We start from the raw sequence: 15,328 nt of genomic DNA on the forward strand, positions 1-15,328 counted from the left end.
ATTATGAGGAAATTATGATTTGACAGTCATAAGATAAAAAGTAGAAAAATGACAAAAAGTTTTAAAAAAATGACGTCAAAGTTGTGGAACAAAATGTCAATTATGACAAGTTGAAATTGACAGTCTTAATTGACAATGTTAACTGTCTATAATGACAAAGCATAATTAGTCATAATTGACTATTATAATTTCTACTTTTTGTCTCACAATTGACTTAATATCTCAAGTTTGACATTATCATGACTGCTAATTACTATTTGTCAAATGGCTCATAATTGACATATGGCCGGTTTCACAAACAAGGCTCAAGTCTAGTCCTAGACTAAAATGCATGTTTGTGCTGTCTGAACAAAGCAACTTGCACTGATATATCTTAAAATATTTCAGTGCCATTGTTTTTTTCTCAAGATGCACATAAAAATGTTTTTAAGGCACATTTATAAAAGCTACTTAAATGTCCTAATTGAACTAAGGTCTAATCCTGGCTTAATCTAAACCCTGTCTGTGAAACCAGGCCTTGGTATCCCAATTTTGACTACTTGTCATAATAACCGTAATCATTTTAATTCATGTTTTTTTTATCTTTTTTTATGGAGGACATGAGCTTCCATAGGTTTGCCTCATAGACTTCCATTGTAAATGAAATTCTTGTAAATTCCAAATATTTTCTTGTTACCAACTAAAGGACCAGTAAAAATTAATTTTGGTTGTAAACAGCAGATACTGTTGATAAAGCTCAACATGTATTGAACCCGGGACATTCTTTCCCCTCCGACTACAGTAAATAAACAAGCTCCTTGTTCTTGACATGATCTTTTCCCTCGTCACATTCCGCCTTGTGATTAGCGGAGGGAAGGAAAAGAGGGAAAAGTCTTCATATCCAGCATGACCTCTTCAGATAAGCCATTGTCTCAGTTCAGGAAATAACGCCGATGTCCAATGCTGCTGTCTCACAGCTGATAAACTCTCACAGCAACACATACACAGGAAAGAGTCACTTCAATGTACAAAACTCTTTATTGTCGAGATGTGTACATGTACATACCACTTATAAAAATAGACAACCTAGTTTATACAAAAATGTCTGGTCAAATGCAGTTCTTTATGGAGCTCAGGCTGGGTCTATGGAGATGCCTTTTGGTTCTACTGTAATTTCATTGTATGCTACATGATGAAAATATATTGGCCTTTGAGATCTGTTGATTGCTGATGATCAGAAACTGAAATGGTTTTTGATGTCCTTGATCTGCTTCATCATTCCAGCGATGTGCTCTCCCCTACAGGATAGAAGAAAGAAATTCAGGATCACTGCACTAACAGTCAAAAGCTAGTGGCCTAAGGGTGTAATCTCACATTCACTATATGGACAAAGTTTTTGGACACCTGATCATTACACCAACAGGGACTGTAATGACATCTCATTATAAGAGCACTTTCCACAAGAGCTTGGAGTGTTTCTGTGGGAATGTTTGCCCATTGTAGGGCATTTGTGAGGTCAGGCTGAATGAGATGTTAAATGAGAAGTCCTGGATCGCAATCTTCATTCCAGTTCACCACAAAGGTGTTTGATGGGGTTGAGGTCAGGACTCTGCGCAGGCCAGTCAACGCCCTCCACACCAAACTCACACATCCATGTCTTTATGGACCTTGCTTTGTGCACTGGGGAACAGTGCAGGAATAGAAAAGGGCTTTTCCCCAAACTATTCCCACAAAGTTGGAAGCATAGCATTGTCCAAAATGTCTTGGTAATGCTAAAAGCATTAAGATTTCCCTTCACTGGAAGTAAAGAGCCTAGCCCAACCCCTGAAAAACAGCCCCACACCGTTATCCCTCCTCCATCAAACTTCATTTGACACAATGCAGTCAGGCAGGGGACATTCTCCAGGCATCCACCAAACCCAGAGCAGGATTCGTCACTCCAGAGAACACATTTCCACTACCACTCACCAGTGGTGAGGTGCTTTACAGCATTCCATCTGACGCTTGGCACTAAACTTGGTGATTGCATGCAGCTGATCGGCAATGGAAACCCATTCCGTGAAGCTCCCGCCGCACAGGTTTTGTGCTGATATTAATGCCAGTGGAAGTTTGGAACCCTTTCAGTTGGCGACTTTTACACACCATGCACCTCAGCACTCGGTGACCCCGCTCTGTGACTTTACGTGGTCTTCCGCTTCGTGGCTGCTGTTCCTAAACACTCCCATTTTCCAATAATACCCCTTACAGTTGACCATGGGATAGCTAACAGGGAAGAAACTGGCATCCTATCACAGTGCCACTCTTGAATTCACATGAGCTCTTCAGAACGAAACATTTTAAACAAATATTTGTAAATGTAGACTGCATGGCTAGATACTACATTTTTATACACCTTTGACAGTGGGTCCGATTGAAACACCTGAATTCAATAATCAAGAGGTGTGTCCCAATACGTTTGTCCATACAGTGCATGTATATACATAATCTATATACATAATATATGTATATCACTTGATTTTACACAAAATAAAGAAAAAAAAAGTTTTCTTGCATAACAGTAACAGGGATTTGTTTGTTTTTTTGGTAATGGGGACATTTTTATTGTGTAACAGCTATGAGGATTAGTTGTTTTGTGTAACAGGAAGTGTGGTGAGTTAACAGGCAACAGTAACATGGATGTTTTTTTGTGCAAGCATATATTTACACAATCGTAACTGATGGGTTTTTGCATAACAGCTATGAGGATAAGTTGTTTTATGTAACAGTAAGTGGGGTGAGGCAACAGTAACAGGGATGTGTTTTTTGTGCAAGCATTTTTTACACAATCGCAATGGATGAGTTTTTTGCGTAAAAGCTATGAGGATTTTGTGTAACAGTAAGTGGGGTGATTTAACGTGTAACAGGCTTTTTTTTGCATAACAATAATAGAGTTACTGTAATGGAGATACTTTTTTGCGTGGTACACTAACAGATGGGTTTTCTGCGCAAAATTGGTAACAGGGATACGTTTTTCTGCATTATAGTAACAGAATTTAAAATTTCCAGGAAGAGTTTGTTAGTATGAGCATCAGTGGATTGACAATGGGACAACACATTCATTTCATCTCAAGCCCAGCAGTAAATAAGTATGAAGTGGATATGAATTGAAAGGTGGGGGGTGGGCTGTAACAGGGGTGAGGAGACCTGGTCAAAACCCATTTCCATTAAATAAGAAATCTTGAGGTTTATGATGAGAACTTTTTGGCTTGTGCTCTGACCCTGTTTTCATACTCCACTCCGCAGTAAATTGTGTACTCAGACAGTTTTTTTGCACAACAGTAACAGGAATTTTTTTTTTTTTTTTGCATTACAATAACTTGTATAAGGTTTTTCCAACATCACAGTAGGCTACAGACAATTCTATTTTTGGTCACAATGCTAAACAAAGTAAACTTAATGCTTCTAAAACATTGTTTTCTTTATGCTAAATATAATTTCTATTTTTATTTTGGTTTGGGGTTTAATATGACCCAATAACACCACTGAATAAGAGATGTGTCATGGGCCAACAATAGACCTCGGCAAATGCCGCAGATCTAAATAGTGCACCCTCTCTGTACGTACTGTTCTTTCAGCACTCCCTGGACACACTTCCTCTGGTGGGCGTTGAGCGCGAGGCTGGAGCGAGCTGGATATGCTCCTGTATTCATCTGCTTCTTCTGATATTCCTTCTTCATGTTCACCTGATAACACATTACAGCACACAGACACTTGGGAAACGGCGTACATCTGCTCCGCTCATGGCAACGGAGAAATGCAGCCAAAATAAATAGGTTTTAACTAGGACACATGGTAAAGCAGTGTAAATAGAGTAAGGAAAAACAGACCTGTTTAATGCCGTTGTCAAGGTGACGGAGCTGATCGTGGATGGTTTGCAGTTCCTTCCTCATGTCCTTCTCACTGTCTGACAGCACAGGAAGTTGACTGCGCAGACTTCCCAAAACCTGTTTAACTCTACACACACACACATGAACAAGTGGTTTTAGTAGCTTAGTTTCAATAATGCTTTTTTTGAACTGAGGAGGAAGTTTCGAGTTCAGAAATTTTAAACATTCCCATTATCAAAAAAAATGCTATTCAATAAATTCACAGGGAAGTGAACCTGTTCATGATGGCTTCCTGACGGTACTTGGCATCTTCATATTTATCAGCCAGTCGCTCTGCAGCCTCCCTCAGGGTTTTCCTACAACACACCAACATGTTTTACAACTTTAGCACAGTGCATCTAGTGGATCGCAGGAAACCACAGCTTCAATGACTCTCCTGTTCTCAGCCAGTAATATCATGAGGTTGTAGTGCTCATTCATTTAGTTCTGAGTGACTCAACTGAGATAAATGTGTTTCTGTACGTGTGGTTGTGATTGGTGTTAAACGGGCAGTGCTGTGGTCACCTCTCCTCTCTACAAAGAGCAAGATCCTCCAGCTGCTTATTCTTCTGTCCAGTCAGGAGCTTTACTCTACAAGGGAGAGAATCAGAAAATTAACTGTTAATACAACAGCTGTATTTAACTAAACGGATTACAATCATACACTACTAAAGACGAAATTGATTAAACTGTTTGTGGAACAAAATTATATTGACTTTTATACACTACTGAGTATATTCTACTTCAGAATTAAACTGGAGCATTTTGGAAACACTACAGTGCTTAGAGTAACGTTTGAAAGTTTGGGGTCGGTACGATTTGTTTTTATGTTTTTGAAGTTTTATGTTCACCAAGGCTGCATTTATTTGATCAAAAATACAGTAAAAACAGTAATTTTGTGAAATATTCTTAGTTTAAAATAACTGTGTCCATTTTAATACATCTTAAATGTAACGTATTTCAGTAATAGAATGCTAAATTGTTTTTAGCAAATTTTTTGTCACATAATCCTTCAGAAATCATTCTAATATGTTGATCTGGTCCTTGAGAAACATTTCTTATAATTATTAATGTTCAAAACAGTTGTGCTGCTTGATATTTTTAATTAATGATTCTTCAAAAGATCTGCATTTTTTTTTTAAATATAAATATTTTGTAACAATGAAAAAGTCTTTGTCACTTTTGATCAATTTAATGCATCCCTGTTGAATACAACTCTTTTTTTATATTAATGCTGTTTGAATTCATATTCATAATATTTTTTAATTAGGTCAATACATGTTAAATCAGACTACATACTGGCTCTCAATTTGCGCATATATACTGCTATATTACTATATTACTTTGCGCATATATATAATATATATTAACATTTAAGAAATAAAGATCTGGTTCAAAATATCAGCTGAAAATGTTGTACCGTCTCTGCATTTCTTCATGAGCCAGGCCCAGTTTGAGGATATACTCCTCTCTGAACACCTGTGTGGCTCGACTCAACAGCTGCAGACATTCTGGAGGAGGAGGAGACGAGTCCTTATCCCCTGCTCTGAAACACACACAAACATGTTAAGGCAGTTAAGCTGGTTTTTGGGTAATAGTAGGTGGTTTATTGCTGGTTTAAGGTAGTCTACCAGCCCTACTGGGCAAGACCAGGATGATCTTCTAGGTCAAAACCAGTTCTTCCAGCTGATAGTCCAGATAATCAATCATTTAGAACCATGTAAAAAATCTTAAGCTGGTTTGAGCTTAATCCTCTATGGTACGCATTATGTTCTAACCATGAAATATTTTTCAAATAAGTTTTTATTACACAAAATAGCTTCAAACATACAAATCAAAAAAGATTCCTGAAAAAAAGACCTACTTCAAAGTAGGTCAAAAATGTAGTTTTTCTATAAATTATGATTTTCTTTTCTATTTAATTGCACATTTCTTTTAGAAATTGATAATTTTCTATCCCTATCATTCCCCATCTCATCCGCTAACTCATCCGCTAACTCATCCGCTAACTCATCCGCTAACTCATCCGCTAACTCATCCGCTAACTCATCCGCTAACTCATCCGCTAACTCATCCGCTAACTCATCCGCTAACTCATCCGCTAACTCATCCGCTAACTCATCCGCTAACTCATCCGCTAACTCATCCTATTGGCCTTTCCGTAAAATATTGCTGTATTAATTTTCTGAAAAGGAGAAATCAATTTGTTATTTATACATAAATACAACTATACTACAATAAACACTTTAAATAAATAAATGACCAATCATATTGTTGATGCTACTATCTATAAAAAATCCGAATGGGGAAATACATTACTGCAATTCCACTGTAGTACAGCGCTGCCATACTTATTTACAGTAAAACTATGTTAGACAAAGTTGATTTGTGAATAAAAATATCTAATTTACTTATCAAAGATGCTGCAAAAAAATCCCCCTTGAGAAGAGATGTTTAGAAATGAGGTTAATAGTTTTTTTCTGAATAACAAGGAAATTAGTATAAATTAATTGTTGCCATATGGCAACGCCGTACCATAAAGAGTTAAGGTGTCAATAAAAATTAATTGAAGTGGTCACATTTTACCTCAGCATTAATGGATTGGTGGAGCTGCGTGCCAAGATGTTGCGAATATGCTGTTCAAAAGAGTCTTCAGCCAATCCACGCAGAGGAGAGCTGTCTGACCCCGCCCCCAGATGAGAGCAGAGCAACGGAGGGGACGGGGGACGAATAGAGCTTCTACATGGAGATTTAAAAAGAAACTGTTACTAACAACAAAAAATCTGATAGCAAGTAACTTACTTCCAATTAAAATCTAACACAGCGCTTCCCAAACTTTTTTGACAGCTAAACCGTTTAGTTAAGTACCCCGAGATTAGAAGTTAATATTTTACTAATTAAACAACAAATTTGCAAATTCACGGTCCCTGATGTCAAATAACAATTATTATTATTATTAGTACGTTTTAACTCTAATTATAAAAAAATATTATTATATTATCCTTTTGTAAACAGGGTTATTATTATTATTATTAACTAAAACCTAAACCAAACAAAACATTTTCATTACTTGAAATAAAACCAAATAGACTAAAACAAACTTATTTTATTTCAGCTTGTTGCCAATGAAAGACTTTATATTTTCATTTACTTTAATTTGACAGGCTAAAATAACAAAAACATAAAATAAAATATAATAAAAACTATATAGACATTTATAAAAAAAACTTTTATAGCAAAATTACTATAAATTTCAAATGAAACGTGAAAATGTAAAAACTAATTCAAAATATTAATAAAATCTATAATAGCATCTCAATGATACTTAAATAACACTAGTTGTAAAGTACAATTGTACTGTAAAAAAAGAAACTCTGAAAACATGCAGCACAACTAACTATACATTACAGATATTAAATTAAGCTATAATCGCGATTATCATGTAGCCCCATTTATTTATTTTAATTTGACACATTAGAATTAATTATTAGCTTTTCATCAACTCAAGAACCCCCTACAGTTCCCTCACGAATCCTGTTTTGGAAAACCTGATCTAACAAATATGGAAAGAGGCAGAAAGTGCTGGTCACTTACAGAAGAGGGAGCAGAAGACACTCGTAGGTACTCGTGATGCAGATCATGGTGGCTCCAAGGGACAGGTCTGACACGATCCAAAACCCACGAACAGGAGCCGGCAAACTGAGAGAAAGAGACATGTGACGAGCGGAGAATTTAAATAAGCACCAGTAATCTACAGCGCTTACTCAGCGTCTCTTAAGGTTTGCTCAAACGTTTGCAAATCGGGCTTTTGTTTCACAAGAGATCTGTGTTTTTAGCTTTAAATGCTGATTCTGATACCACAGCACTGAAATGTTAATCAACCTGTTGGCGAGAGGTCTGGTACACAGGATGTGCTCCACTATGCAGCGTTGTTCTGCCGCCAGCTCCTGCAGACTGTCTTTATCCTCCTCATCTGCACAACATACAATATATAGAGTTCCTCAAACACTCCACTTCAGTGCTGTGAATGGAAATCATTCAATGCAAGTAAATGTGCTCACCAGACTCCAGAAACTTGTGTAGCTTCTTGAACCAGGTGAGTCCTACACTGTGCACGCCGGCCTCATGGGTGCAGTGATACCTGCGCTGACACAGAGGATCTGAAACAGAGGGTTTTGACAGGAATTAATACTTTTATTCAGCGAGGATGCACTATAGGAATCAAAGATGACAGTAAAGACGTTTATTATGTTACAAAAGATAAACACTGTTCTTTGGAATTTTCTATTCATCAAAGAAACCTGAATTTTTTTTATCACAGTTTCCACAAAAGTATTAAGCAGGAATACCATCTTTAACATTGATGACAAAAAATGTTTCTTGAGCACCAACGACACTTCAGATACTGTATCAATTACATCGTTACACCAGTAGGTGGCAAGTGCAAGAAATGACTGTTAAAAAAATGTATTTGTCATTGACATTGTCTTGTCATTCAAGAGATTCGTTGAAAAACGCTGATTCATCCAGTAATGAAACAAGTGAGTCATTGAATCATTCATTCAAACCCTTTTTTTTTTTTAAATCATTCAAATGAAATATTTTAAAAATAGACTGCAACAGTGGGAGAATCGTGATCTCTATTTAAAAAAAAAAAAAAAAAAAAGTATTCTTAATTTATCCAGAATCATGCAGCTCTAATACATAGCTGTCAACCCTCCCGTTTTTCCTGGGATTCTCCTGTATTTTACCTTGCTATCCCGCTATCATCCCGTTTAAATATTTTCCTGTATTTCTCCCGTATTTTTAATCTTTCTATAAAAAAAGTTTTAAAAATCCCACTGAGCGCAAACCAGTTAAGCAGAAATCCTGCCCTGCAGCTAATTTCATTGGTTAAGGTTCCTTAACCCCGGTTACTTAAAGGTCCGCTGAAGTAGTTTGGGGGGAAAAAAATTGCGCGAAGGATGGACGAACATGAGAGAGATGGCATTGGAGACTATGTATGTAATTTATTATGAATGTAATACAGAGATTATGTATTTATTTATGTTAATATCTGCGCAATTAATGTGTATTTAGCCTGCCTCTTCCCTCATATATATATATATATAGTTTCCGCTAGAAAAAAATGGTGCTGGTCAAAGTGACCGCCAGAGGTTTCGTTTTCCGGACATTTTGATGATATGCCAGTCAAGGCAGGCTATGTAACTTAAAAAATGACATAATCAACAATAATGACAACATGTTTATTAGCCTAACTTTCAAATAGACGGAAAAAAACATTTTCTACTATGGTTTTGTACGTTTCTTCATTCGGATCTATTTGCGATCCATTCCATTCCAAACAAACAACGCAGTTTACATGCTTCGTCCTCGTTTCATTATTCATTAAGATAATAATTAATAAATGCGCGCATAATTATCAGTGAACTTGATAAATGTTGCAGATATGTTTTGCTATGCATGCACAAACAAATGCCTTTCAACTTATGTGTGCAAAATTCAGAATAAAATGAATGTGCAGCAATTTGTACAAATAGAGAGTCTAGGTCTACTATACGTGTTGTAGCCATTAAATAAGCTCATTTAGTTTAATATTTGTTCAAATATTATAATGTTATTTTTTAATTTATGTTGATTATGAAAAGTGAACCGCACGAGTAAGATAGGATGCGCAATATCGAGAGACATGGAGCGGGTCAGACATGATTTTGACCACTTAAGTTTTGTTTTGTAGAAAGACTTTTTTGAAGTGAATTTCGTTTTGTATAAATTGTATAATAATTTTAATAAAAAAATTTATCAACCAATTGCCTGGATTTAATAAATAGCAAATATAGCAGACGATAGGCCTAATCATGCAGGCGCCCGCGCGGTCACTTGCATTGCTCGTGAACTGGAGCGCATCTCATCCTAACTTAACGAAACTCAGCATATGCCTCACAGACATGAAATATATCTTAAGAAAGCTTGAAATGTCTTTTTAACAATTTAAAACGAAAATAAATAGGCTACTATCTGATTATGTAATCCATGATGTGCATTTCTCTCTAGGCGCTTTCACTAGGAGATGGCGATCGTCAACTTCATCTATACAGCTGTTGTTGCTGTTAATAAACTAAAAATAATAGGCCTATAATTTTCTTAAACAATAAATTAAATGAATTTGTAATTGTATTAAAAAAGCAAAAAAAAAAAAAATCCTGTTTAATTTTTTTTTTTTTTTTTTTACCTATGCTAATTACGCATTAAATTCAGGTAGGCTACTGAGTCGCTGTCCTCAGTGCCCAGAAAAGCGCTGAAACGGAGATGAAGGGGAGCCCGTTTTTATTTTATTTTTTGGCTTATTTTAACTGGCCCATCCAGTTTTCTGGAGGCCCACCTACAATCAAAATCCTGGTGCCGCTAATGCTTCGCAGCGGTCTGATATCAAGAAATAACAGACCGCATTACACATTGGAATTCAACCAAGCCATGTAATAATGTTTAATAACTTTCAAACGGTAGAGACTGTTCCTTTATAACATAGCCAAAGGTCGGTGTATTTTTGCTTTATACATTTTAGGCTTATTCTCAAATTCAGATTGTGTTAGGGGGGCGGGATTATTAGGCAATTTTAATCGGACAATTTGACCGGAGAGATTTAATTTTGTCGGACATTTCATTTTTTTTTTTATTACACATTGTAAAGCTAAACTTAAAGTTAACGTGTTGTTACATAATTCTTTTTAATTTGAATGGGAAAACAACATTAAAAATAGTAGCTATGCCAAACGTTCCAGAATGGAATTTTCTGAACTATTTTCAGTGGATTTTTAAATTGTGACAAAAAAGGTTTGAGGTGTCAAAATGCAATTTTAGGACATAGTAGTACATGGTGAAAAGCAATTTTATTCTCAGTACCAGAAAATTACATATCTTTACGGCGTAATATAAGTATTCAGATTGGGATGTAGCCTATGTATGGTGAGTGCTTGTGTGCCCTCCTTACCTCGATGTAATCTGATTGGACAGGTGAAGTCTGACTCTGTAATCTCCTCCTCCTCCCCAGCAGGCAGTTTGAGCGTCAGTTCCAGCTCCACACACTCGAACACATAAAGTGAAGGCACAGTCTCTGAGCCTCTGGACCATCTCTCTACAGCCTGAATGCACAAACACAGGGGCTCAGCATCTCTCACACTGTAAAAGATGCATTTGATGATTTGTAAGATGGACTGAATTCTGTCTTACTCGGCCATACTCTTCTTCCTCTGCCTCCAGCACCACACAGTGGTATAGCATTCCTGATTCAGTGGCAATAACCAGGATGTTGGGCACACAAGGCAGGCAGAGCACAGCGCACGCATCGTAGCCGTAGTTATCTTCTGCCGCGGGATACATGGGTAATGGGCCCATCGGCTTCCCTAAATTGCTGATACTAGGAGAAAGACTGAAGATTAATGGAGCAAATCTCTCTGACAGGCTAGGCTACACATCAATACATTTTTCAGTGTGACAAGAAACAAGAAAAATATGTTTATAACCACAAAACAAACATGCAGAATCTTTAAAAAAAAAAATGTAAAAGGTGTATATAAATATATATACCACTATTTACAGTAAGGTCCTATTAGTTAACGTTAGTTAATGCATTAACTAAAATTAAAACAAAATTATACAGCAATACAGTTGTAACAGTATTTATAAAAAAAAAAAGTTAATTAAAATAAAACTGTTCATTGTTAATCCATGTTAGCAAGTCCGTTAAATAATTTTGATTTCAATAATGTATAATAATGTAGTAAATATTGGAATTAATATTAGAGATACACACACATTTTCAAAAAGTCAGTACTAATAATTACTATCATGATGTATATTCAAAATACATATTGCTTTTACTTTTTCCACATCATGGTCATCCAAAATAGAGATAAATTTTAAATTTAAGATAAATTAGATATTTAAAGATAAATTTAAAGATAAAGAAGATAAATATCTATTCAGCTTTAATTTATATTTCAGTTTTAGCTTTAGTCCTTCAACCTATACTTATTTTAGTTCAGTTAGTTGCCAAGTTGCCAATTTTAATTTTTTTAAGTTAAAGTTTTTCATCTAATATTTATATTTTTCAATTTATATTATATTTTAATATATATTTTATTTCAGCTTTATTTAAATTAATAAATTATTTTTAATAGTTTTAGTTAACAATAACAACACTGGAAAAATGCAGAATACCGGTCCGGTAGTCTTATAAATGCACTCAAATTTCTTTAAGCCTTTATATTACCTCCTCCTGATTTTGAACTATGTTCTGATAAATTATTTTCATGGACATATTCTTGGTTTCATAATATTCACCCATACATATCATTATACTGTATACTAGTTGTATGGATCTACATAATACTTAAATTGTTACTATTTTTGCAGGGTTCCTACATATTTTCCATTTTATTAAACCATATTAAACATAAATGTACATAAAAATATAAAAACATAAAAATACAGCATTATTTTCAGCATCATATTTGGTATACTGTAAGGTCATCTGTAAATATTTTTATTTTCTGTTTGTTTTTCATTGGTTTTCTCGAAGTGATTACATGCGCTTACATGATAAGAAACCCAAAACGTTCTATAACCTGCATATATTCACCTCTGACACATCAGTTTGACACTGTAAATGTGGTTTGATGTTGCATGATGACCAAACATTTTTTAGTGAAGCTCAAAAGAGATTATCTTAAGGTAAAGACAAACGGTTTTACATTAATGAAAATGTGCACCTTGAATTCATTCAGTCGAGTTTGACAATCACTAAACTTTTGCCATGAAAAAACTCTCATCAAAAAAATTTGTGGCAATAGTGGAGACGGTATGAAAAGACAAATATTTTTCCATACTCTGTTTTCTTTTTTCCATACTTATACAGACCTGGAAATTACTCAAATCAAATTCCATATTTTTCCAAACTACGTAGGAACCCTGTATTTGCCAATGAGTATTGTTTAAGGGTGATTGTTACCTGTGTGTGAGAGAGATATAAGACAAAAATGTCTCTCCATTCCCGTACAGTATGTACAGTGGATACACCAGCAGCTCTGCCTTCATACGCAAACTGCTCAGATGAGGAGAATCCGCCAGCGGTCCGAAGTCAAACGCCACAGCCGTCTCTCCCAGAGACGCTGCATAGGAACGTCTGCACGGAAACAACACTTCAGTTATTTTCAGTCTTTATCAGCACATTTATATCTTAACACCTCATTTTTAGATTTAAGCCAGTGTTATTACTATATCATTTTTCATATTATACATTTTATATTATTTTAATTTATATTATAGTTTTGGTCGCACTTTATTATAAGGTGTCCATGTTACAGTGTAATTATACATGCAAGTAATAATAATTAACTACATTTACTAACTATAGGGTTAGGACTAGGAGTTGGTTTAGAGTTAGTTGCATGTAATTATGCATAATTTATAGTTATTATTACTACAGTAACTACATGTAACATAACAAGGACACTGTCAAATAAAGTGTTACCATATTTTTTGTTCATATTTTGAATTAGATTTTATATTTATATTTGCTGTTTTCATTTTACTTTTAGTTAGGTTTAGAAATTTTGTTACACATTTAGTCTTTTTATAGGTTTTTTTCAAAATATGTCAGTAACACTTTACAATAAGCTTTCATTTGTTAATTAACTACATTAGTTTACATGAAATTAAGAAAAAAATAAGTTTTATCAGTTAATTTTTAATGGATCTGAGCTAACATGAACGGTTGTATTTTTATTAACTAATGTTAAAAAATACTGTAACAAATATTCTGCTCGCTGTTGGTTAATGCATTGACCAACATTAAATTATGAAACATTATTATTAGTGTTACCAATATGTCTATATAGTTTTCAAGTTTTAGCTTTAATTTATTGATTTTTAATTATTTTAGTACTTCAACTAAACGAAAATGAGAAATGTTGCCTTGGCAACTAGCTGACATAAAATAAGCTGTTTTTAACATTTTATTTTATTTCAGTTAATGTTTATTTGATGTCAAATGACTTTAGTTTCATCTAACAATAATTGCCCTGATCCATTCCAAGTAAAATACTCATAGCTTCTGGCAAAACCTCCTGATAAAAAGTAATAATATAGCAGCACAATTGTCGTTTGGTAGAAAACAATCAGTCTTACCCTCTTGTATGAATATTACTGTCCTCATCCAACTGAGACACTGATAACACTTTGGCAGGGGACTGCGGTTCCTTAAGATTATAAAATCTGGGGGGGGGATACATTTTTACACTCCAGTACAATAATAACAGTAATTCTATTGTTCAGAGAGACATCTTTAAAGAGATAGATCAGCCAAAAATGATTATGTCGTCATTACTCACCCTCAAGTTGTTCCAAACCTGTATGAGTTTCTATCTTCCGTTGAACACAAATGAATATATTTTGAAGAATGTTGGTAACCAGACAGTTGACGGCATCCATTGACTTCCATCACCTGTTTAGTTACTGACATTCTTCAAAATATCTTCTTTTGTGTTCAACGTAAGAAAGAAACTCATACAGGATTGGAACAACTTGAGGGTGAGTAAATGATGACAAACTTAAATTTTTGGATGAACTATCCCTTTAACACCGGTGTCAGTCATTTATTTAAGATACCTGATGGTGTTATCTGAGGTCAGTAAAACTAGATGAGGCTCCTCAGTTTCACTGGGATACCAGGCAGCTTGTCGTAGTGTCACAGAAGCAGAACTGGTGAAGAAGCGTTCAGCCACTGGAATCGTCCTGTGAAGAAGAAAACATATAAAACCAAAGGACCCGATGGAGGAATGAATGCAGCTCTCCTAAAGCCGACGTTCACTCACTTGCAGTTGATCTGGAGACGTCCACCCTCAAACTCGGACCTCTTTCCCCAGCGCTGCGGCAGTTCCAGTATAGTCGCTCCACGCTGACCGATGAGAGCCACATGATACTGCGTCGGGCTGACGAGGACCTGACACACCTCAAACAGCGGCGGGTTGATGCACAGCAGAGTCTGCGGAGAGTTCGGTCACTATTACACACTGTCCGTGAAATAACTACACCAGACAGACACTATTTAAAGACGCTCACCTGGTATTTAGAAGTGTCTGTGTCGCCGTCAGCGTTCAGCTGTCGCAGGTTTGTGGTGTAAAACACACTCTCAACAGTATCCCATGTAAACAGGTCGCCGTTCAGACAAAACGTTAGGTTCTTGGCTATTCTTTTGCTAGTCCCCTGAGGCTCTAAATGAAGGCTCTCTTGTAATTTATTAAAGATATCGTGGTTCTTGAGCGCTTCCCTCCAGCGATCTCCCGCGAACGACGCCATGTTTGTCTGTCTTGTCGTAGAATAAAGACGTCATAGAAATCCACCAATAGGATCACGCTAGACATTTTCTGTTGAATCGCGGGGTT

General features: G+C 35.6%; 1 protein-coding gene across 1 annotated transcript; it reads right to left on the bottom strand.

Moving 5' to 3' along the window:
- Positions 1–998: 998 nt before the first annotated feature.
- Positions 999–15,259, bottom strand: nup88 (nucleoporin 88). Its single transcript, XM_084113236.1, has 17 exons — positions 15,006–15,259; positions 14,759–14,928; positions 14,553–14,678; positions 14,073–14,159; positions 12,895–13,068; positions 11,115–11,301; positions 10,876–11,026; positions 7,946–8,044; positions 7,767–7,857; positions 7,479–7,583; positions 6,471–6,623; positions 5,305–5,430; positions 4,410–4,475; positions 4,121–4,201; positions 3,846–3,972; positions 3,583–3,701; positions 999–1,277 (listed from the first exon to the last, which is right to left on the bottom strand). The coding sequence occupies exons 1-17, from the start codon at positions 15,240–15,242 to the stop codon at positions 1,214–1,216; spliced, it is 2,163 nt and encodes a 720-aa protein (XP_083969362.1). The 5' UTR covers positions 15,243–15,259; the 3' UTR covers positions 999–1,213.
- Between the last annotated feature and the right edge of the window lie 69 nt (positions 15,260–15,328).

Source organism: Abramis brama (genome assembly GCF_963993115.1).
Source record: "Abramis brama genome assembly, chromosome: 5".
In the NCBI taxonomy this organism is placed as follows: Eukaryota; Metazoa; Chordata; class Actinopteri; order Cypriniformes; family Leuciscidae; genus Abramis; species Abramis brama.

Excerpts from the sequence above, each read along its gene's own strand:
- nup88 (XM_084113236.1), bottom strand. The coding sequence starts at position 15,242 with ATGGCGTCGTTCGCGGGAGATCGCTGGAGGGAAGCGCTCAAGAACCAC. Across the intron at positions 7,858-7,945 it reads ACACAAGTTTCTGGAGTCTG|ATGAGGAGGATAAAGACAGT; the intron begins GTGAGCACATTT and ends TATGTTGTGCAG. Across the intron at positions 3,973-4,120 it reads CAGGAAGCCATCATGAACAG|AGTTAAACAGGTTTTGGGAA; the intron begins GTTCACTTCCCT and ends GTGTGTGTGTAG.